The sequence below is a fragment of the Pipistrellus hanaki genome, assembly GCF_964339955.1.
Source record: "Pipistrellus hanaki genome assembly, chromosome: 19".
In the NCBI taxonomy this organism is placed as follows: domain Eukaryota; kingdom Metazoa; phylum Chordata; class Mammalia; order Chiroptera; family Vespertilionidae; genus Pipistrellus; species Pipistrellus hanaki.
The window spans coordinates 10,076,730-10,099,850 of NC_140521.1; the positions used below are offsets into that span (position 1 = coordinate 10,076,730).

The window sequence follows — 23,121 nt, forward strand, 5'->3', positions numbered from 1 at the left end:
AGAGGGTTTGCCATTGTAACAACAACCCCACGCTTGGATTTTAACAGGTGACCTTTCCTCGGAGAGTTTTTAGATAAAAGCATTCAACATGCTGTTCACGTGGGCGCATCTGCCATCACATGGGTGTCTGCGTCCCGCACACTCGTGAGGACAAGCTGCACAGGGGAGATGGCCCTCGGCGCCTGCCACACCGCGGTCAGGAGAGGACACCCAGGCCCACTGTGCCCTCAGCCGGCGCTGCCCCGGAACAGGGCACGTGAGCAATGAGGCTCAGGGGCTGTGCTGACGCTCCGAGTGCTCAGGGTGACTGCCCGCGGCCGGGAGCAGAGTGCTCACCGGGGCTCACGGGTCCCGTCTGTCCGTCTATGGCAGGCGGCCAGTCCTGCGGCCAGGAGCTCTGTCTTCTGAAGTGGCCGCCCAGGGCCTCGCCAGTCCGCCACCTGCTTCCCGGCCTGGCGCTCCCCTGGCTGAGGGGGCACCCCCATCACACCCCAGCAAGGAGGCGCGGCTCGCACCTCTGCTGACACACACCTGCCGAGGTCTGAGGGGCTGGCCCGGCGTGCCCTGAGCTGCCACACGCTCTACGTGACGATCCTGCTTCGGCTCTGGCAGGTGTTGTATGTTTTATGAACAACCTCCTCATTCAACTCAAGGGCCAGCTTCTAAAGACCGAGAGGCTCCCAGCCCACACCTGCGCCTGCCTGGGCGGGGGCCGCAAGCTGGTATGAGCGGGCCACGGGCCAGTGTGGGCGGGCCACAGGGTGGTGTGAGCGGGACCACGGGCCGGTGTGAGCGGGCCACAGGCCGGTGTGGGCGGGCCACAGGGTGGTGTGAGCGGGCCACAGGGTGGTGTGAGCGGGCCACCGGCCGGTGTGAGCGGGCCACAGGGTGGTGTGAGCGGGCCACCGGCCGGTGTGAGCGGGCCACAGGCTGGTGGAGCGGGACCACAGGGTGGCAGGAGCGGGCCACGGTCTGGCATGAGCAGACCCCACGGGCCCGTGGGAGCAGGCCACGGGCTGGGGGCGGGGCCTGGGCTGTACCTGGTCGAAGCCCCGCAGGGGGATGCTGCGTATCACGACGGTGGTGTCCAGTCCGAGGCCGGTGAGGAAGCCGGCGCACTCCAGGGCCACGTCTGCCAGAGACCAGCTAAGGAGGGCTCGCCGGCCCATTGTGGCGTCGGGAGCCGAGTGGCGAGGTCCCCGGGGCCTGACACCAGCAGCCCCCTTCCCGCCGGTCCCGGCCGGCCGAGAGGAGTCTCCCGACACCAGCCGCAGGGCGCCCCTCCCCATCTCTCACACGTGCGGGGCCGGGGAGGGGCGCCCTGCAGCACCCATGGGCCAGGCGGCTTCTGCCTCCTCCGGGCATCGGCCCGGACTCCCCGGAGTCTCACCTCAGCCTCCAGGACGAGGCCCGCTCTGCGGGGTCCGGGTGGTGACGGACAGGAAACACCCCGCCCGTGAAAGACACAAGGCAGCAGCACTTTCATCTCCCCGGAGCGACCCCCGTCCTGACCCCGGGGCCTCCTGGGGCTCCCCGCCTGGCCCCCCCAGTGCTGCTGCTCCCGCTAACGGACGGACCTCAGTGAGGGGGCCGCCCTCCGGGGCGGATCACCTGCCTCGCGGCTGCGTCCAGCTGGCCCGGCCGCCCCAGCAGCTCCGTGTGCGGCTCAGGAACAGCCTCCAGAAGCCCTAGACTCAAAGGTCAGCCTGAAACTGTCCCCTGGGTACAGGTCATCCTCTCGGAGTGGCCCTGTAAGTGCCTGCTTCCAGGCAGCGAGTGTACTCGCGGGCAGAGGGCGGGCGGGGGAGGGCTCGGGGAGGCCCCTGGTCACCTGCACGCCGCCAAAGGATACAGCTGCCTCCGACCACCAGCCTGTTAGGGGAGTGAACACAGAGGAGAAGAGCGGACGTGAGTCTCACCGTCACTCACGCACAAGCATCTGCTCCACGTGGGGGCTCTGCCGCGGGGACGGGGCCCCTCAGCCTCCGTGCAGGGCACTCAGGCAGCGAGCGTGCGATGTCAGGTGCGTCAGCTGAGGCCGAGTGTGCAAACAGCTCGTCCCAAGGCACAAAGCCCACTTCCCAGAGGCTGCCGCTGTGACATACAGCATGGCAAATAGTGTCACCGGGTCAGAGAATTGCCTGGTGCTGAAGGATGTGAGTGGCCAGTGACAAAACAGCACGTGTCCCGTGAAAGGCCCTGGGAGTGGGGCCCGCACGGACCCAGGGGCATGGTGGGAAAAGCCCCGTCCGAGGAAGCAGAGGGTTTTCCCTTCTCCCTCAGGTAAGCTCTGCCTTGGGGTCTCTCTGGACCTCCTGCGGCCAGGGGGAGGGGGGGCAACAAGGACACTTGGCAGAATGGGGAGGGCACCACGCAGTGGGGTGGGGGCACCTGGAAAGCATCGTCTATGGGCAGAGCACTCTTAACCAGGGAAGACCAGACCAGAAGGCCCCAACCAGATCAGGCAGGCCCAGGGCCTGGAGAGCCAGCTTCTCTGAGCGAGGAGAAGGGAACCTGGGAGCAGAGGCAGACACACGACACAGGGACCCAGCAGAATCATTTTAAAGTATCTGCCATAGTCGTATATGTGCTCTCCTGCCATTCAGCTCCACGCCCGGCATGCTCTCACACACACGCACTTGCACGCATGCTCACACACGCACACACGCACGGAACCGAACGCAGGAGGAAAACTCCCAGCCTGGGAGGCGGTGTGTGGGTGGGCTTGTCAGATCGCTCCTCCGGCCTTTGAACAAGAGGAGGTGATGTAAGGATGGCTAAGCCTGGTGTCAGCGCTAATCCCGCCCGGTACTAATGATATAATTCCGTTTCAAGAAGCGGCGGATCCCGGGGAGCACTCGTGCAGGTGCCCGGTGAGAGGCAGCGGGCACATGGCTTCCTCTCGGGAGCCGGAGGGAGCCACGGAGTCAGGCCTGGGGGGCCGCAGCGAGGTCGGTGCACGGGGAAGCTGAGGGGACTCCTGCACCGTGGGGTGTCACACAGAGGTCTAAGCACAGGCACATTTTCAAAACAACAAAAGATCTAACTATTTTTGGGGGGGACTTGATTATATGACGAGAGGAGTAAGCCTTTCTTGAAGATAAGAAATGACGACACGAACAGACGTTAGCTACTTGGGTCCGAGAACTCAGCCAGAGAACCCCTGCAAGTGGACTGAAGCATGAACGAGACGGATTCACAGAGGAGCCTCCAGGTCATGAGCGGGGCGAGTGCCAGGAGGCAGGACTGCCACCTCATTTGTTGTTGTTGTTGTTGTTTTTTAATATATTTTGAGTTTTTACAGAGAGGAAGAGAGAGGGATAGAAAGATGAGAGAGAAACATCGATCAGCTGCCTCCTGCACACCCCCTACTGGGAATGTGACTGCAACCACGGTACATGCCCTTGACCAGAATCGAACCCGAGACCTTTCAGTCCCCAGGCCGATGCTCTATCCACTGAGCCAAACCGGTTTCGGCGCCACCTCGTTTTTTACTGTTAAGTCTGAAACTGCAGATCAGCTTCCGCTGGCCACTGAGGACCTGCTGGGCCTGGATGGAGGGCCTGAGGGTGATGGGGTTGAGCCTGGGTGCTGGTCACTAAGTGTCTGGGTGGCCAACGCTCGCCCCGGCCGGCCACAGGGGGGCAGCGGTGCTGGCAGCGGAAGTCAGGGGCCCGCTGGTTGCACCTGGGGCGGGAGGAGTGAGCCTCTGAGGGCTGGAAACCTGCCGATCTCTGCCTGAGGAGGCCCGGGACTAGGCCGTCAGCCCACGCCAGAAGTCGCCATCTGCAGGAGGAGGCGCTGGTTCCATTTTCCTGGCGCTCTGAGCAGTCCTACTCTCTCTCTCTGTGCCTTTCTGTGTGCAAACGTTTTACACGAAGGCACAGCTACCGCGGGATTAGCCTAATCACAGGGCAGGCTTTCTTGTTCGAGATCTGGATGTGGGGGAAACAGAAACAAAAGCCTTAATGCGGGCCCGGGAAGCCCTGGCTTAAGGAGCTCTCCACCTGCCTCTCGAGTCTGAAGGCCCCTGATCTGCTCCCCGAGGGGAATACCCACCCAAAGGGAGGGCCGCACGGCAGGCACCTGGCCCCTTGGCAGCCCTGCCAGCGCAGGAAATGCCAAACAGGCCCTAGGGAGGCAGCACGGGGGAGAGGGGGGGAGGGCGGGGGACCCACGGCCTCCTCCCCCGTGTGGGCCAGCCCCCTCCCACCCGCAGGGCCTGTGGCTGGGCCCACTTCCACCGGGCCTGGTTCTCTACATTCAGATGCCGCTCCTGCCGCCCCGAGGAGGTGTCTCCTCGGCCCCTGAGCCCTCACAGGGGCACGCTCCGCGAGGCAGGCGGGAGTGCCTTCCATCGGGTAGCCAGGTCCACGCTGCTGGCTCACTCCCTTTGCAGGACGTAAGGATATCACACTCACGCTAAACAAACGTGGCAGTGAGGCGGAAGATGAAAAATGAAGCTGCGGTGGATTTCCCTAAATGAATGGCTGTGGTGCTTCGCAGAAATAAAATTTATATTCTTCTCTCTTGCTCTTAGGAAGAGAGAGAAAAGCAGTTACAGTACCTAATCAGCTTCTGAGCTCAACAAGGGTCCCACAGAAGCTCCTCCCGTGACCTACTCTGACAGGCAGCCCCCGTCACAGACGCTCCTGGCTTCGCGCTCGCGGGGGCCCAAGGACGGAGGTCAGGCTATGGGCCATGCAGGGCAGGCCGGCCAGCGCCTCCCTCTGCACACCCTCAAGGAGACCTCGGCGGCCGAGTGACAGTGGGAACACAGGGTCCTGGGTCCCGTCTGGACATGGCAACTCTGTGCTGCCTGGTGGGTCCCACGTGGGAGAAGAGCCGCCCCAGGTGGCTCCGGTCTCCGAGTCCTCTTTGCCATCAGAGAAAGTTCCGGCACTGACCTCAGCCGAGAGCTCTCGCTCGGAGCCAGGTCAGCACAGAGCTGACCTCAGGCCCGGAGCGAGCCCCAGGCAGCGGGGCTGAGCAAGCTGCGCCAGGAAGCCGAGGGGGTTGAGGACAGTGACCTTGACTGTCTACCCTGAAGGCACGCAAACAGCGGCAACACGCAGGGACCAGCTGGTCCTGGGCCTGAGCAGGTTGGGCGGCTGCACCCAAGTCCCAACCAGGCCACCTGGGCCAAAGGCCTCTGAGGGGAGATGGCTGACCCTCCATGTGAACGAGCGAGCATCCTGGGGCCGTGGAGGGAGGTGGAGCCGGCTGCCTCAGGGGCACTTGGGTATCCAGGACCCGCATCCTTCCAGGAGCTGTGGGGCGTGGGCCCCTCTCTCCCCTCCCAGGTTCCCTCCACCTGCCCGGGGGCTGCCCAGCTGAATGATGGGGCAATGCAGGGCTTGGGCCTCCCTGGGCAGGGCTGTACACGCTCTCTGTGCCCCTACTTCCTCCGCCGGTTGGGGACAGCGTCCCAAAGTGGCCGTTACCCCCTGCCCATTCCTCCCCAAAGGGCTCCTGCCAGCCCAGAGGACCCCTTCCTTCTTCCGGAATCATCCGTGCATCTGCAGCCCATCCTGGGTTTCCACACAAAAATAAAGAAATGAGGCCCTCACCAGTTTTGTTCAGTGGGTAGAGAGCATCAGCCTATGGACTGAAGGGTCCCAGGTTCGATTCCGGTCAAGGGCACATGCCTGGGTTGCAGGCTTGATCCCCAGTAAGGGGCTTACAGGAGGCAGCCTGTAATGATTCTCTCTCATCCTTGATGTTTCTATCTCTCTCTCCCCCCTTCCTTCCCCTCTGAAATCAATAAAAGTATATTTTTAAAAAGAGAGAGAGAGAGAGAGAGAGAGAGAAACAAGAATAATGGAAAAGGGACACAAGCCGGGCACAACGCTGGCGTCCAGGCGGCCGAGCTGAAGATGCCGACCTCCACAGCCGGCCTCAGGCCTCGCCCGTGCCGGCCCAGCCCGCCTGGCCTCCCCAGGGCCTGCCCGTGACTCGGGAACTCACGCTGCCCTTGCTGGCGTCCTCCACATGGGATGCGTCGCCTCCGGGAGGCCCGAACCAGGTACCCAGCTGTGTAGGGAGCGTGTCGGCTGGCTTGGCCACCCCCGCTGCCATCTGTGAGCCCTGGGCTCCTCAGACCTGGACACAAGCAGAGGACGAAAGGGCCTCCTCACACGCCCAGGAGGCTAGGACGCCACTGTGGCTGTGGGGGGTCCACAAAGAGCAACAAAGGTGGCGGAGGGAACGCGGGAAGCTGGAAGCCGCAGGCCCCGCCGTGGGCTCCACGTGCCAGATCGGAAGCCGCTGGTCATCGTGTGCCATGCAAGGCGGTCTCATGCTGCCGAAGCCGGTGTGGCTCGGTGGATAGAGCGCCGGCCTGCGGACTGAAAGGTCCCGGTTCGATTCCGGTCTCAAGGGCATGTACCTTGGTTGCAGGCACATCCCCCGGAGGGGGTGTGCAAGAGGCAGCTGACCGGTGATTCTCTCTCATCGATGTTTCTAACTCTCCATCCCTCTCTCTTCTTCTCTATAAAAATCAATAAAACATATTTTTTTAAAAAAAGAGGGTCTCGGGCTGCCCAGGCCCCGTCACGGGAAGAGGAGAGAGGGAGGCCGGTATGTGCAGCAGGTCCATGAGAAAGCTGGGGCCGGGCGTGCCACCCAAAGCCTCCGGAGCCGAGGGGAGCTGCTCAGAGGGCACGGTGCCCGCTGCGGGAGGAGGCCAGGCGCTCGGGCACGCTCGGCCGCCGGCCTGGCCTCCTCGACGGGGCCGAGCAGGAACGCCCCGGCCGGTGACGGGAGGCGCTTGGGGCCAGGGGGCAGCCCTCGGGCCCATATTAATTTCAGCTCCATTTTAAAGGCGAGTTAAAATAAACACGGGGAATATTTATAAGGCAAATAAATCTGGCAGGAACGGCCCCTCCAAGTGTGAGCGGAGGCCTCCCCCTCGGCCCCGGCCCAAGCTGATAAAATACAGAAATGCTACTGTAGACCCCGCGGGCTTATTTTGACTGCGCGGAGGAATGTAACATGTAAACACTGCCTCCCCTATCGCACTGTTACAACTTGCATTAACAGCACCGGACAAAAGCCGCATTTTCACAGAAGCATCGTACAGGGATATATCTCCAGCTTAATTTTTTTTTTAAAAAAAAAAAAACCACACCATTTCCTCACATAAATCATGCTCAGAACGAAACGGGTGACTGATACATTGCAAACACTTTTTTTTTTTTTTTCTTAAACAATAACATACCTAGATTCCTTCTAAACGAAAGAGCTTGTTTAAAAAAAAAAAATCTTCTAATTTTTTTAACGAAGAAAATAAACACTACAGTTTCATTCCTCAACCAAAGTATCCTGGGGCCGTGTCTTCCTGGCCGAATGGGCCACGGCCCCCAGTACGCGGCCACAGAGGAGCAGTGCCAACCAGGGCCACCTCACCACCATCGCCGCCGCCGGTACCCACTGCACCGGGCCTCCCACCCTACCCCTCTGGAGACGATGCCAGGCAGGCACTCTTGCCAATGTCACAGGAAAAGCTGGAGTTGAGAGCCAGGGCAGGACAGGACTCAATTCCTAGATGAAAATTTCAGATTGGCCTGAGGGGGTGGAGTGGCCAGCGACACTGGACTCCAGCAGCCAGGTCGCCACCGACCCCACCCACACCACAGATGAACTGCAAATGCCCGACACAAAGGCAAAGCTGAAGGGTGGAAGCCCGAAGGGGAAAATACAGAAGCTTTTTTTTTTTTTTTTCTTTTAAGGGGGAAAAAAAATCGTGGGGGTAGGGAAGGCCTTCCTGAACATGCAATAAATCTAAAAGCCATTAAGTGTAAAAAGAGATCTAAGTTACATTAAAAGAAACATTTGTACATTGCTCGAGTGAAAAGACATGACAAGCTGAGAAAGCCTGCAACATAAACGACAAGGGATCACAGTCCTAATATGCAAACCAGCTGGGAGATAAGAGATAAGAGGAGAAAAAGAAAACCAGATAGAAAGCAGGCCGAGGACCGAGCTAACAATTCACACGCGCGCGCACGCAGGCACACAGACCTTCACACACAAACTCACATGCAGATACTGCACTTAAATGGCCCAGAAATATACAGAAAGATCATTAAGAATAGCAAATGCAAATAAAACCAGCAGTTTAACCTATTGGATAGTCCCAAGATAAAAGAACAGAAACCCAGAAATTATGCATGAAGAGAAAAAAAAGGAATAAATGCGGCAACATAAAAGTTAAACATGTCTGCATGAAAAACTACCTTTAAGTCAAAAGGTAAGCCACAGCCTGGGGGTGCTGGTGGAAGGTGAGGGACCGAGGGCCACACACCTGCATGAGCTTGAGCGCAGATGCTGGGAGGAACCCGGACGTGCCTCGGGCAGAAGCCACTGGTGCCCACCTGAGGGGGGCGGGAGAGGCCCCTTTAATTTGTATGCCTGTGGGAAAGCTGGTGCCCACAGGAGGAGGGAGGCCGCAGGCAGAGGTGCCCGTATAACAGGGAGCAGCCCGCCAGGAGAGAGCGTGTCAGCAGATGGGTCAAGGTGTGAAGGGCATCTGCCTTGGACCTCGGGTTTCTACTCCCAAAACACCCTCAGGTATATGTCACACATAAGAAGCACTTATGCCCCGGCCGGTTTGGCTCAGTGGATAGAGTGTCCCAGGTTCAAGTCCGGTCAAGGGCACATACTTTGGTTTCAGGCTCAATCCCCAGCTCTGGTTGGGGCACATGAGGAAGCAACCAATCAATGTGTCTCTCTCTCTCTGCCTCTCCCCGTCTCTTCCACTCTCTCTAAAAATCTCAGGTGAGGGTTAACCAAAAAAAAAAAAAAAAAAAAAAAAAGTGGTATTTATGATGGTATATAAGATACACGCCAAAGGTTTCCATTGCAACATTGTATAACAGTGAAAAGGAGAAAGTACTGAAATATTCTCCAGTACAGTGAAAAGATAAAATAAACTACAATATATCCATTCAAGGGAATCCAGCCTCTGCCCTGAACAAAGATGCTTGGTAAACAGGAAATGATGGTGGTGAGCAGAGCACATGACATGCAGACACACTCCCCATGTACATACACACACACACACACACACACACACACACGCCTCCCATGTATGCTTGTGCACACACGCCTGTCCACCTCTGGACACATTTTCCACCCACATTTCCTTGCAGGCAAGTCCCAAGGCAGCCCGGTGCTGCTCACGGCCAAGCCTCTGTCGCCCTCTGGTGGTCTTTTGGTTGAAATGAGCACGAAGTTCCCTCCATAACCTACAGGCAGGAGCTCTATGGACCTAGAACAGCTCTGTGGAGGCAGGAAATGAACTTAGTGCTTTTCACCTGCTTGGGAAATATGAAACCACTCATGTGCTTCACAGATCTCATTTCCACAACTGGGATGTGGTTTCTGAGGCTTTAAGAGATCTCAGGGAAGTCCACGGTGCGAACCAGGAGGAAGTAGAAAAGTTTGAGGCCAGAGGGGCTGAGGGCTTTTCCTGATGACCTGACCCTCTTTCCCTCTTGAATGCTCCTCTCTCTGGACCCACTGGAACCCTGGGGCTCCAAGGAACCCTGTTTGAACACGATTGCCCTAGACCAGTGGTTGGCAAACTCATGAGTCCACAGAGCCAAATATGAGCAGTACGACGATTGAAATTTCTTTGGAGAGCCAAATTTTTTAAACTTAAACTTCTTCTAATGCCACTTCTTCAAATTAGACTCACCCAGGCCGTGGTATTTTGTGGAAGAGCCACACTCAAGGGGCCAAAGGGCCGCAAGTGGCTCGCAAGCCGCAGTGTGCTGACCACGGCCCTAGACAATATTCAATTCACTTGGTGACAGGTGGGCCATCATTTCCAAGATGTCACAGGATGTGTCCACAACCCCTCTCGGGGGCACAGATAATGGGCTTTCTGTCCTCTCAGGGAAATGGGAGCAATGCACTCAGAGAGTGGACCACATGATGTCCTACTTGGCCCTGATGTGTAAGAAGTGAACAAAGGGTCCCCCACTCAGGCATGCGTCACGTCTTACGTTTTTCCAGGGGATTCCTTCAGCCAGAAGATGTCATCGCTTGTAATCCCGTGTTCCAGGGCACCTTCAATCTATCCAGAAAAAGGATCAATGTGAGAGAGTGTAACTGGACCTGTCCTAGGGGCTTCCTCAATGGGGACGCCCATTTTTTTAAAAAAAATATTTTTTATTGATTTTTTTAGAGAGGAAGAGAGAGAAACATCGATGAGAGAGAATCATCGATTAGCTGCCTCTTGCACACTCCCCATTGGGGATGTGCCTGCAACCAAGGTACGTGTCTTTGACCGGAATGGAACCTGGGACCCTTCAGTCCGCAGGCCGATGCTCTATCCACTGAGCCAAACCGGTTTCGGCAAGGGGACGCCCATTTTGTAGACACAGCACAACCAGACCCACCCAGGCCACTTGTGGGTGCCCTTTCCTACTCCACAGCCTTCTTCAGGGTGTGGCTCTAGGTGCCCTGTCTGTACCTAACTCGGTGTGCCATCTGCCCAGCATGAAAGCACTGCCTGTCCTCGGCTGTGCAAAGTGACCAGAGAGCCAGACACGGCCAGCAGCTCTTTCCTCTCCGCTCTCCGGGACCCCCAACTTCCTCCAGACCCAGAGCTATGGGGAGGGGAGGAAAAGGATGGGGGAAGCGAGGCAGGGGTGGGGGAGCAAGCCATCTCCAAGGGCACCAGGCTGAAGGCTGGATGGGATGGCCCAATGGTCTCTACCCTGGAGAGGAAGCACGGGTGGCCGTGCTCAGGAACTACATGATCCTCCTGTATCCCAGCAGGGCCTGGTGAGGGGCTCTCGAACAAGTGGAAAGACACCAGGCGAGCCCTAACCGGTTTGGGTCAGTGGATAAAGCATCGGCCTGCAGACGGAAGGGTCCCAGGTTCGATTCCGGTCAAGGGCATGTACCTTGGTTGCGGGCACATCCCCAGTAGAAGGTGTGCAGGAGGCAGCTCATCAATATTTCTCTCTCATCAATGTTTCTAACTCTCTGTCCCTCTCTCTTCCTCTAGATTACTTAAAATAAATAAATAAATTAATTAATTAATTAATTTAATTTAATTAAAAAAGACACCAGGCGAGCACTCCCTCAGGCCTGTGAGAGTAAGATGTGCTGGTGGAGAGGAAATGGATTTCAAACAGTTTATGATTCCAACCGGCAAAAAAAATAAAGTCAGGGATTTCTTGGGTTTGCTGAAGGGAAACCGAAAGGTCTAAAAATCAAAGGGACTGAAACACAAGCAAATCTTGGCAGGCACCCAGGGGGGTGGGCAGCAGGGGCACCCCGGGTGAGATGTCCGAGAGCAGGACAGCCAGGACTAGGACCTGAAGCTCCTGCCTCATCTCCCTCTGGGCAGACATGGGCAGCTGCCCAGCCGAGGCCCAGCAGGGTGGAGCCGGGCCAGCGCCCCCCACAGGGTGTGGGGCCGTGTGCGGCTCCGCCCCGGGCCTCAGAGGAGCTGAGATGACTACCCGCCTCCTGGGGCTCCAGGCTGGGGGAGGGTCATGGACAGTCACCCGCTTCGCCCCTATGTGTTGTAGCTACCTTGACCAACAGCGCCCTGCCGTCCCACAGAGCCACGCAGCCTGCGCCAGGGCCAGCCCTGAGCACAAGCTTCCCCTACCCCATCCCCGAGGCCGCTCCTGCTGGCCTGGCGGCAGAAGGGAAGGCCCAGTGGTCTCTGAGGACAGAGGGGTGCTTTTCCCTCGGCGCCCCCTTTCCAGAGGAAGCACAAAACAGGAGCTGGAGGTTCGGGGTTCAGGCGTCTGGGAGGAAACAGGACCAGCCCTTGTTCTTCCATCATGTGGGTCTCGGGAGGAGGCAGGAGCCCTCCAGGCTGGTGGGACCTGTGGTGCCCTTTGCTGTGGCCCACGTGGAGGCTCAGGGCTTGCAGCACCCACTTCCTGGGGACCCTGGGAGACCCTCGAGGATGTGGCTCAGCCAAACCCCTCCGCCCTCCCATCCCGCTGCCCATTCTGCCTCACCCCACCCGGGGCCTCTTCCTGGCGGCAGGGAGGACAGAGAAGCCCCCGGGAGGTAACGTCAGCACAAAGGGTGTGGACTGAGGGGCCCCCAAGGCCCACCCCTCCATGGAAACAGCAAGAGAGCCGGCCAAAGCGGTCAGATTCGACTTTTTCATAACTCCGGAAGTTAACCGACGGCTTAAGTCAAGAAAAATGGCTGAAACTTGGTAAGAACGGCAAGTTCTGTGGGATATTAACTTACGCCAGTCCCCTCCCCCAGTTCCGTGGCAGCCTTGAAAAACGACAGCACGAGAGAGAGGAGAACGGAGCCGGAGCCCGTGCACAGCTCCTCCGCCGGGAGCAGCCGCTGGCAGGCCTGGCGGGGGCTCCCTGGAAGGCCCCGCTCCACGGCCGGCTCTCCCTCCGGCCTGCCCTGGACCCGCCCCGCGCTGAAAGCCCCTCCCCGGGGAGGACGTGCCCAGTGACTGAGCATCGCGGCTGCCTCCCGTGATGGATCACAACGGACGCAAACGGCAGCCTGAACCAAGAGCGGAAAAGGGAAAGCTGGGGCCGGAGGCGTCCACTGGGGCTTTCGAAAGCTCCGACGAGTTCCCGGGATCTGGATGGCCAGGCGCTGGCACTGGGCGGCGCACGTGCCCGGGAGAGGCCTGAGAGGGCACCGAGCTCTCAGCCCCTGGCTGACCTCGGGCTCTGGCCCAGCAGGAAGTGAGGGCGCAGGCAGTTCCCCTGCCTGGCTCCGTGCCGAAGGGTCTGCCTCGAAATGCCCACGGGGCCCCTCGGCAGAGACGGGGGATTTCTTGGTTCCAGGTGTTTAAGGCTATCTCTGTCGTTAGCTGACCGCTAAGCTAACTGAGCAGAGAATTCACTGGCCTCACACAACGAAGAATAAAGTCTTTACAAAATCAGTTCATAAAAAAAATCATCCAACAGCAATACACAAAACCCTACAGTGGAGAGAGACTCTGATTCCCAGAGTTAACATATTATTTAATTTGAAAAGTCCTGCTATGGCCTAGCCGGTGTGGCTCAGTGGTTGAGCGTGGACCTATGATCCAGGAGGTCACGGTTTGATTCCCAGTCAGGGCACATGCCCAAGTTGCAGGCTCAATCCCCAGTAGGGGGTGTGCAGGAGACAGCCAATCAATGATTATCTCTCATCATTGATGTGTCTATCTCTTCCTCTCGTTTCCTCTCTGAAATTAATAAAAATATATATTTTCTTAAAGAATGAAAAATCACGTTATCAACAAAAAACTATGAGACAAGCAAAGAAACAAGAAAGCATGACCTTCACTCACTGCTGGCAGGAATATAAAATTTTCTACTGGGGATGTGCCCCCAACCAAGGTAGCTGCTTTGGAAAACAGTCCGGCAATTCCTCAGGAGGTTAAACATAGAGTTCACGTGACCCAGCAACTCCACTCCAACGTATATACACTGAGTGGCCAGATATTATGGTCTCTGAACGCATAATAATCTGGCCACTCAGTGTTTATCCTATATAATAAAAGGCTAATATGCAAATTGTCCCTTCGACCAGCAGGCAGGCCGGCCAACTGCCCATGTCCCATCCCCCTGGCTAGGCTGGCCGGACCCCACCCATGCACCTGGCCTCTAATACACACACACACACACACACACACACACACACACACACGCACATACACACACACACACACACACACACACACACACACACTGAATGGCCAGATTATTAAGCGTTCAGAGATCATAATAATCTGCAGAAGAAGTGGAAACTTAAGTCCACAGAGAAACTCCTATGCAGATGTTCACAGCAGCATGATCTGTAAAAGCTCAAAGTGGAAACAGCCCAGATAGCCATCAGTGGACAAGGGCACAAACAAAACGTGGCGTACGCATGCAATGCGGCATTACTCGTCGTAAAAGGAGATGAAGTTCTGATAGAGGCTCCACCAGGAACGAACCCTGAAGATGTTACACCAAGTGCAGAAGCCGGTCACAAAGGCCACGCCGTGTGTGGTTCCATGTATGTGACATGTCCGGCACAGGCAGATCCAGAGAGACACAAAGCAGGCCTGTGGTTGCCAGGGGCTGGGGAAGCAGGGAATGGGAGTGACTGCTAAGGGGTACAGGGATTCCTTTTTGGGTGATGAGAATGTTCTGGGATAAAGTAGTGGTGATTGATGGTTGCACAACTCCGTGAACCAGCCACTGAATTGTATCCTTTAAAAGAGTACATTTTGGCCCTAGCCAGCTTGGCTCAGTGGATAGAGCATCAGCCAGCACTTGAAGGGACCCAGGTTCGATTCCAGCCAAGGGCACATGCCTGAGTTGCAGGCTTAATCCCCAGTGGGGGGTGTGCAGGAGGCAGCCCATCAATGATTCTCTCATCATTGATGTTGCTATCTTTCTCTCCTTCTCCCTTCCTCTCTGAAATCAATAAAGAATATATATTTTAAAAAATAAAAGGGTAACCGAAACCGGTTTGGCTCAGTGGTAGAGCGTCGACCTGTAGACTGAAAGGTCCCGGGTTCGATTCCAGTCAAGGGCATGTACCTTGGCTGCAGGCACATCCCCGGTGGGGGTGGTGCAGGAGGCAGCTGGTCGATGTTTCTCTCTCATCGACGTTTCTAGCTCTCTATCTCTCTCCCTTCCTCTCTGTAAAAAAAAAAATCAATAAAAATATATTTTTTAAAAAATAAATAAAATAAAATAAAAGGGTACATTTTATGGTATGTAAATTTTGTCAATTAGGAAAAAAAAAGATTTAGGTTTGGGGGAGGAAGAACAAGGTTTAAGTCCTGCACGTTCCAATGTTCTGAGGCTGAAGAGAAAAGGAAGAACCAACAAAGGAGACAGAACAAGTGGCCCTGAGATAAAGGAGAACAGGCCTGGCGGTCCCCAGGTGCCGGCTGGAGAATGACCCCTGAGCATGGACCCGAGAACCAAGAGGGCCCCCAGTTCTATCCCAGGTTGCAGCTGGTTCCCAGAAGGGGGCGTGCAAGAGGCAGCCAATTGATGTTTCTCTTTCATCGATGTTTCCATCTCTCTAGGCCTCTCCCTTCCTCTCTCTATAATCAATAAAAACTTCTTTTTTTGTTTTTTAAAGAATGACTTGAGAATGGCTCTTAGGATTCAGCAGTGTTCAGGTCCTGGTGGCCTGACTCAGCAGAGTGGATTCAAGAAAGAACTGGAAAACAGAAAGCAATGATGGTAAGTACACAAAAACCCCTTTTTAAAGAAGAGGAAGCGTGGGGAGTGCTGATGGGCTGGGGAGCGTGAGCACAGCAGACAGCACATCACACGAGCCCAGAGACCATGGACACGCAGGCGGCAGGGGAGGCTGTGCTCGGGGGCACTCACCTCCGTGGGGTACCTCGGTCTCCCTCCGGTAGCGATGACAATGTGCTTAGCCGAAAGCAGAGTCTGAGGAGAAACCGAGAGCCGCAGGGTCAGACAGATACACTGTGGGCACCCACGCCTCTGCCAGCAGGTACCCCCGGGCAGAGACCCACGCTTCTTTTTTTTTTTTTTAGAGACCCACGCGTCTAAGGCAACCCCTGCCCGGCCCTGCAGACCCCGTGGAGCTGGGAGCCCGTGCGGGTCCAGGGGCAGGCAGAAGAGGGCAGGGAGTTGTTCTAACTCGAAGCACGTCACAGCTTACAAAGCACCCCGCGGGCGCCTCGTTCCCACTAACCCAGGGTGCGATCAGCCACCCCACGGCCTCCTCAGGCGCCGCCCCACGAGGCCCACGAATCGCCCAGGATCCGCTTCATCCCTCACAGAGAATGACGAGCAGCTTCAGAGGCATCCGTCCGTCCGTCCACCCAGCAGCACCGATGACCGAGAACAGCACCTGGCCTGGCCGGGACTCACCTCTTTCCCACCTTTTGTGACACCACGGACCACGTGCTCATCCACAAAGCTGGCCTTCATGTTAAAGTAACTGACTTTTCTGCAAAACAAACAGAATTTTCAAACACTTCCTTTGCAGATTCGGCATCACCGGTGGGGTTACGCAGGGAGGAGCCCTGTGTGGCCGGTACAGTGTGAGCGCGGGTCCCAGGGCACGTTCTCTGCCCCCAGTCCAGGCGGGGAAGCGGAGAGAACAGCGCCGGGAAGCACAGGGGAGGGGAGGGGCGGGCAGAAGCCCGGCCTCCCCTAGGGGTCAGGCACGTTCCACCAGGAAGAGACGACCCCCCCCCCCCACGTGCACCCAGTTACCCTCAACATCCCCACCACCAACTTCCCACGGGCAAGGAAGAGAGCCCAGAGGGCAGGCAGCACCCCAGCCTTTAGGGACAGGGAGACCGGGAAATGGGTCCAATGGGTCCGACAGGAGCCCAAGGGTGGGGGGAGCAGGGGTGCGCAGAAGCGACCCGCCCTCTCTGATCACGAAGGCTGTGAGCCGTCCCCACCACCCTGACCTGGCGTTCTCCCCAAGGCCAAGCCCTGTGCCTCCTGTCCCACCTGAAGCCCCTACAGAGTCCTCGCTCACCCACAGCCCGTGAAGGGCTGCAGGACACAGATCCACAGATCCGCCCCAGCCTCCTCCGGGGAGCAGCTCTGGCCTGCTGGGTGCCCGCCCGCGCTCAGACAGAACAAACGGCAGAGCCCGATGCCTCCAGAAAACCTCCTACTGGGGATGTGCCCGCAACCAAGGCGCATGCTCTTGACCGGAATCGAACCCGGGACCTTTCAGTCCGCAGGCCGACGCTCTATCCACTGAGCCAAACCGGTTTCGGCGTGGCTGAGCTTTCTTAGGTAGCAGGGTACAACACAGCTGCCTCCGGCACGGCCCGGAAGATCCCTCGGGACCAAGCTAAGGGTGCTCCGGTGAGGGCCAGGCCTCTGAGGGAGGGGGTGTCCTCCATGCCCACACGGGCAGAACGACGGGACAAGGAGCACAGCTCAGCCGGGGTCAGGCGGCGTCAGGCACCTCTCCCTACGGACGGGAGCTGCTGCGGCGGGAGGAAACATCGGCATCCGGGGAGGGGGTCCCAGAGGGCTGATGGCCCCGCTGGGCTCAGGCTGGAGCGATCACATCGGGCCAGGCCCCGTCCCCGTGCCCAGGGAGCCGGGAGCCGGGACAGGGGCCGCCTGCTGATCCCTGTACACTGTGAGCCTCACGCTCTGCTGGCCCGGGCTCTGCTGGGCCGCCCCGCGGGGCAGCCTCCGCTCCCAGGGCACTCGCCTGCCGGCTGCTTATCCGCACGCTCCACCCCCTGAGCAGGGACTCCCACCTCCCTGCTGCTGAGCCCCCACGAGCAGGGGCTGGCCGGGGTCTGAGGTGACCCAGGGAAGGCCGGGGGCGGCGCGGCTCCGTACCTCTCCTGCAGCTGGACCCGGTGCCCCCAGTTCAGCGACTTCACGTAGTTTTGAACGGCTTCCGCCATCTTACTCCTGTGAAGGCACAAAAGGAAACGTTAAAAGCCACCGCGGGAGTGGCAGCTGCAGAGTCCCACACGGACTGTTAGATGTAAATAGCGCGTTAACAGAAACACCAAGAAACAGGTGTTTCTAACCATGGTCAAGCATGACGTCCCCCCCCATGGCCACCACCGCTGTCCCAGGTTCGGGGCTGTGGGCCTTTGGCCTCATGGAAAACGGGGCTTTGGTCCACAGAGGCAGGACCGGGCAGCGGCCCTGCGTCTCAGCCACCGAGAACCACCAAGGGGCCTGTGCGTGGCTCCCGGCGGACCAGGTGCCGCCTGCTAAGCCTAAAACGGCGTCCGCCCCGAAGCACTGGCCTTTGGGGTCACATCCTACATGGGGGGTCCTGTGCACTGCAGGACAGTTAGCAGCATCCCAGGGCGCTCCCCAGTAGACGTAGCAGCAGTCCCCTCCCCGCCCCTCCGGGGATAACCAGAAAGTCTCCGGACACTGCCCCGAGTCTGGGGCCAAAGGCTGCCCGGATGAGAAGCCCCAGGGGACAGCATGGCCCCCTGCAGGTTAACAGATGAATAACCCTCTGCCTCCTCCGGGGGTAGCAGAAACACATTGGGCGGGGGCAGGAGGGGGGGGACTGGCCCGGGGTGGGAGTGGCTGGGGGAGGGGGGGTCAATTGGGGAAAAAGGAGACATATGTAAAACTTTAGACAATAAATAAAAATTAGAGGGGGGGGGGGCAACGGTAAGGTATGTACACATACAATTTAATTTTAAAAATTACAAATTAAGATAATATTTATTTTAAAAAAATAAAAAGATAAAAATTAGAGCCGAAACCAGTTTGGCTCAGTGGATAGAGCGTCGGCCTGCGGACTGAAAGGTCCTGGGTTCGATTCCAGACAAGGGCATGTACCTTGGTTGCCGGCACATCCCCAGTGGGGGGTGTGCAAGAGGCAGCTGATCGATGATTCTCTCTCATCAATGTTTCTAACTCTCTATCCCTCTCTCTTCCTCTCTGTGAAAAATCAATAAAATATATTAAAAACATATATATATATTTTTAGCCGAAGCTGGTTTGGCTCAGTGGATAGAGCGTCGGCCTGCGGACTGAAGGGTCCCAGGTTCGATTCTGGTCAAGGGCATGTACCTTGGTTGCGGGCATATCCCCGGTGGGGGATGTGCAGGAGGAGGTAGCTGATGGATGACTCTCTCTCATTGATGTTTCTAACTCTCTATCTCTCTCCCTTCCTCTTTGTACAAAAATCAATAAAATATATTTAAAAAAAAAATATATATATATATATATATATACATATATATATTTTTTTTTTTTTTTAAACTTTAGATAATAAATAAAAATTAGGAAGAAAGGGAGAAAGGGAGGGAGGGAGGGAGGGAAGAAGGGAAGCAGGCAGGCGCTGAGAACAGCCGGCTCCTCACCAGTCGTGCGGGACCTGCTGGGGCACCCCCCAGCCGTAGTGGGGGGCGTCATGGATCATGCCCCCCAGCAGCGCGGCGTGGTGCATCAGCTTCTTGGGGATGCAGCCGACGTTCACACAGGTGCCGCCGATGCCCCACCGGGTGCCTGGTGAGTGCAGAAGAGCACATTCAGATTCCCATTCAGACGAGGGCTTTCCTGCTCTGCCACAGTTTAGCATTCCTTTAGGTTGTGGTTTGTAACTCACACGTGGCCCAGGCAACCCTGCTCTACCGCTCTGCTCTGTGTAATCACGTTCAGGGTCCTTTGTTAGCGTGGTTTTGTTGTTAATCCTGACTGAGCCAGAGCTGGAACCTGCCACTCAGGTACGTGCCCTTAACCGGAAATCAGGCCTGCAACCCTTAGGAGCGCAGGCCGAGGCTCTAACCAATGAGGTACACCAGCCAGGGCAGAGTCGTTCTTACAGAAGAACGAGGCTCTTTAAAGGAATGGCAGTTTACAGGGAAGTCAGGGCCCTCTCTGGAGACTCTGGCAAGCAGGGTGCCTGGTGGCTCAGCTGCCCTCTGTACCAGGAACTGCCCTTCCCTGCCCCCTTCCCCGGGACACGTGGCCCCAGCTGGGGGCTGCCTACCTCGCGGGGACGGCTCCACGTAGTCTACCACGGCCACCTTCTTTCCCAGCTGAGCGGCTGCAATGACAAGCAGAGAGGGCAGGTGGGCACAGCTGGGAGCTGCTTTGGGGCTGGGACCCCAGGAGCCTCTGGGACCCAGAAGAGGGTGGGAAAGGAAGAGGGCCAGGGGCACCACCAGCTCTGCACCTGGCTCCCCCACTGCCTGCCGCCACCCAGCCGTGCTGCCCACAGGCGGGAACCCTCCTCTGGGCCCAGCTCCCCCTCTCCTCCCACCCCCAGACACTCAGCAAGCCTAGTGCTGTCAATGTATTGATGTTTCTCTCTCCCTTTCTCTCTCTCTCTCTCTCTCCCCCTTCCTCCCTCCTTCCCTCCCTCTCCTTCCCTCTCTGAAATCAATAAAAATATATTTAAAAAAAACAAACATATATCCCCCACACACACACACTCACACAGTTCATAGCAGCACTGTTCACGATACCCCAAACAAGAAACAAGCCAGATGTCCATTTACAGGCGAACAAACCAACAAAATGTGATATGTATAGAACAGAATGCTAACCAACAAGAAAAGAGAATGGACTGTGGATATATACAGCAACATAGATGGATCTCAAAGTAATCCTGCTACGTGAAAGAAGCCAGAAAGGAGTACATATAGCATGATTCCACTCACACACAATTTTAGAAAATGCAAACTAATGTACAGTGAGAGAACACAGATGGGGCTTGCCGGGGGACACAGGGGGAGGGGGGGCAGGGAGGACTTCCTGGGGTTTGAGGAAACTTTGAGGGTAGTTATCGGCTGCATTGTGTCCCTCCCAAACTGGCGTGCTGACCTCCAGAGCCTCAGAATGTCCTTGAAGACAGGGTCTTTCCGGGGCTGGGCTGGTACAGGGAGGTCATGTGGGTGGGTAGGCACTAATACGATCTGACCAGTATCTCTACGTAAAAAGACAGTCACCCGCAGAGGGACAGCCATGTGTGGACACAGTGAGAAGGGGTCAGGTACCAGCCAAAGAGGGGCCAGGTACCAGCCAAAGAGAGAGAGGTTCCAGGATAAACGGACCCTGCTGGCCTGTGACCTCAGACTTCCAGCCTCCAGAACTGCAGGGAAATACATGCCTGCTGTTTAAGCCCCTCGGCCTATGACCTTGGTCATGACAGCCCCGTGAGGCCTGGGGCTGGTGCTGAGGAGGGCAGACTGGGACGTGGGGTTCCAGCCTGGCTGCCGTGTGCTGCACAGATAACTGGGGGGCAGTGGGGAGCAGGGCACAGTGGCAAGATTGCTGGGGTGATCCCGGCAGAGTGATAGGACCCTGGAGGCCAGCTGTGGGGACAATGAAGGCTGCTCATGGCTTCTCAAGGCACATCCCGGAGAACACCACCACCCACTCCAGGGGACACTGGAGACTCGGTGACACCAGCAGGGCACAGGGCACAGGGCACGTACCTTCCTTGGCACAGGCCAGCCCGCCGGATCCCCCGCCAATCACCAGGAGGTCGTAGTCCGGTCGTCCTGCTGGAGTAAGGGGACGGGGTAAGAAGGAAGGGCAGGACAAGCCTGGGGCACCAATCCCAGAAGGTAACACATCATTTCCAAAGGGCAAGCAGCCCTGCCTGGTTAAAAGTGGCACAGGCTGGCCGAAACCGGTTTGGCTCAGTGGTAGAGCGTCGGTCTGCGGACTGAAAGGTCCCAGGTTCGATTCCGGTCAAGGGCATGTACCTTGGTTGCGGGCACATCCCCAGTAGGGGGTGTGCAAGAGGCAACTGGTCGATGTTTCTCTCATTGACATTTCTAGCTCTCTCCCTTCTTCTCTGTAAAAAATCAATAAAATATATTTAAAAAAAAAAAAAAAGTGGCACAGACTCAGTGGACAGAGTGTCAGCCTGCGGACCAAAGGGCACATACAGGCTCCTCCCTGAAATGCCTTTGGGGCTCACTGTGGTGTCACCTCAGAGGCAGCACACGGCCCCCACTCCCGCACCCAGCACAGAGAACTGCTCGTCTCTTCTGCAAACTACTGACAGAGAAGGCAGTCAAGAGACAGCCAAATAAATGCAAAATTGATCTTTGTTATTAGGCAAGAAAATGACAGCTGGATTTATCACAAAATTTTGTCTATTAAAACTTTATGCCAAGCATCAACAAAAAAGAGAGAGAGAGAGAGACAGCGGGAAAGAAGACATGGAGAAGGGGAATGGAGTGAGCAGGCGAGGACAGGGGTGTCCTTAGGGACGGCCAGCCTGTGAGAGCTGTAACCCAGGCCCAGGTTGGGGATACCCAGCGCAGGCACAGGATCAAAGCCTCTGAAGAGTCTTAAACGGCTGTCAGTTACTCTGATGGCCCCCATGTGGGCCCAGAGCAGCAGGAAGGGAGAAATGATAGGAAATGATCAGTCCTCGGGTCTGATAACTGCCCAAGGCCAGGGAGCCTCCGAGCCTGGGCCTCTCGGCGAGGAGAGTGCGGCTGTTTCTGCAGCCACGTAACCTCCCTGGCTGTGGAGAAAACACGCAGGGCCCGGGCCCCTCAGGGGCCTGAGCTCAGTAATGCCCCACAGGCCCCAGGCCGGGGCCTAAGCTCCTCAGGGACACAGCAGCTCGGCCAGAGGAGGCCCTGGATTGCATGCAGCTGAGGAAGCCTGGGGAGCAGCCGCCCAGAGCTGGGCCCAGGCCCTCGGTCCACGGCCTGCAGGCAGCCTGCCCAGGGGGACCCGCCGCTGTGCCCGCCAAGCAGCAGGGTCATGCAGGTTCCCTTCAGCAGGAGGCACCTGAGGGCACCTGAGATGCACCAACAGGTCCTTAGGGATCATCGAATGGAGCCACAACTCCGCTCAAACAGCCGGTCCAAAGGGGACCCAATTCCAAATGCAACTCAAGGATTCTGACGAGGTCTTCGCCTGCTGTCAGTCTCTCGGACGGCTTCCACAGGAATCTAGAGAACCCCAAACCAACTGCTGTTGGAGAAAAGCTACCTCCGGATGAGGAGCTCAGGCCTGCCGCTCCAGCTGCCTGCCGGGGGGTAACAGGGGGGGGGGCTTTACCCCGGAGAACACCCCTACCTTCCATGGCAGGTGCTCGTCCTTCCTGCCACCACAGCAGGGTCCCCGCTGAGTCTCTCCACCCGGTGCCCCCCACCCACCCGCCCCACTTTATCCGGCCAGTTACCAGGCAGAGGGCAGGAAGAGCAACTGGCCATGTGGATTCCGGGCTTATCTTTAGCGGTTTGCTCTCCCCACTCACTGTGCACGCCCAGGAGCCCTCCGAGCCCGATAACCACTTGGAAGAAGCCACAGCGGAGTGAGCCTTCGGTAAGTGAGAGCCTTTGCACTCAGGGGAAGCTTTCGATAGCTCGCTGGGGAGGACTGACCCTGAAGGACCCCAGAGCGGATGGGGTGGGAGCCACTCTGCAGGGTTCCCCAGAGGCCCTGGGCTGCCTCACATCCACCCACGATCCTCACAGCCTCGCCCTCCCCACCTCGGCCAGGCACAGCAGGCAGGGCTGGCCCGGGAAGGTCTGTCTGGCCTTGGCATTCTGAGCCCATTGCTCTTTAATTTTCATATATATATATATATATATATATATATATATATATATTATTGACTTTCTACAGAGAGGAAGAGAGAGGGATAGAGAGCTAGAAACATCGGTCAGCTGCCTTCTGCACACCCCCTACTGGGGATGTGCCC

At 57.2% G+C, this 23,121-nt stretch overlaps 1 protein-coding gene and 1 long non-coding RNA gene across 6 annotated transcripts in view; both read right to left on the reverse strand.

Annotated features, from left to right (window-relative positions):
- Window positions 1-23,121, reverse strand: part of TXNRD2 (thioredoxin reductase 2) — a 47,736-nt gene that overhangs the window by 23,246 nt on the left and 1,369 nt on the right. For 2 of the 5 annotated variants that reach the window (XM_084867930.1, XM_084867932.1), the window contains exons 2-10: window positions 20,885-20,953; window positions 19,435-19,491; window positions 18,806-18,950; window positions 17,304-17,378; window positions 15,852-15,930; window positions 15,339-15,401; window positions 10,011-10,081; window positions 1,853-1,872; window positions 1,041-1,132 (exon numbers count right to left, since the gene is read on the reverse strand). In XM_084867930.1, the coding sequence (XP_084724056.1) occupies window positions 1,041-1,132; window positions 1,853-1,872; window positions 10,011-10,081; window positions 15,339-15,401; window positions 15,852-15,930; window positions 17,304-17,378; window positions 18,806-18,950; window positions 19,435-19,491; window positions 20,885-20,953 (671 nt within the window). Of the gene's footprint in view, window positions 1-1,040; window positions 1,133-1,852; window positions 1,873-10,010; window positions 10,082-15,338; window positions 15,402-15,851; window positions 15,931-17,303; window positions 17,379-18,805; window positions 18,951-19,434; window positions 19,492-20,884; window positions 20,954-22,493; window positions 22,550-23,121 lie in introns of those variants that run through there. The other 3 variants (XM_084867933.1, XM_084867934.1, XM_084867931.1) reach the window with 3 other exon arrangements.
- On the reverse strand, window positions 3,674-5,740 carry LOC311613727. Its single transcript, XR_014793510.1, has 2 exons — window positions 4,422-5,740; window positions 3,674-3,935 (listed from the first exon to the last, which is right to left on the reverse strand). It is a non-coding gene; the product is annotated as an uncharacterized lncRNA (long non-coding RNA).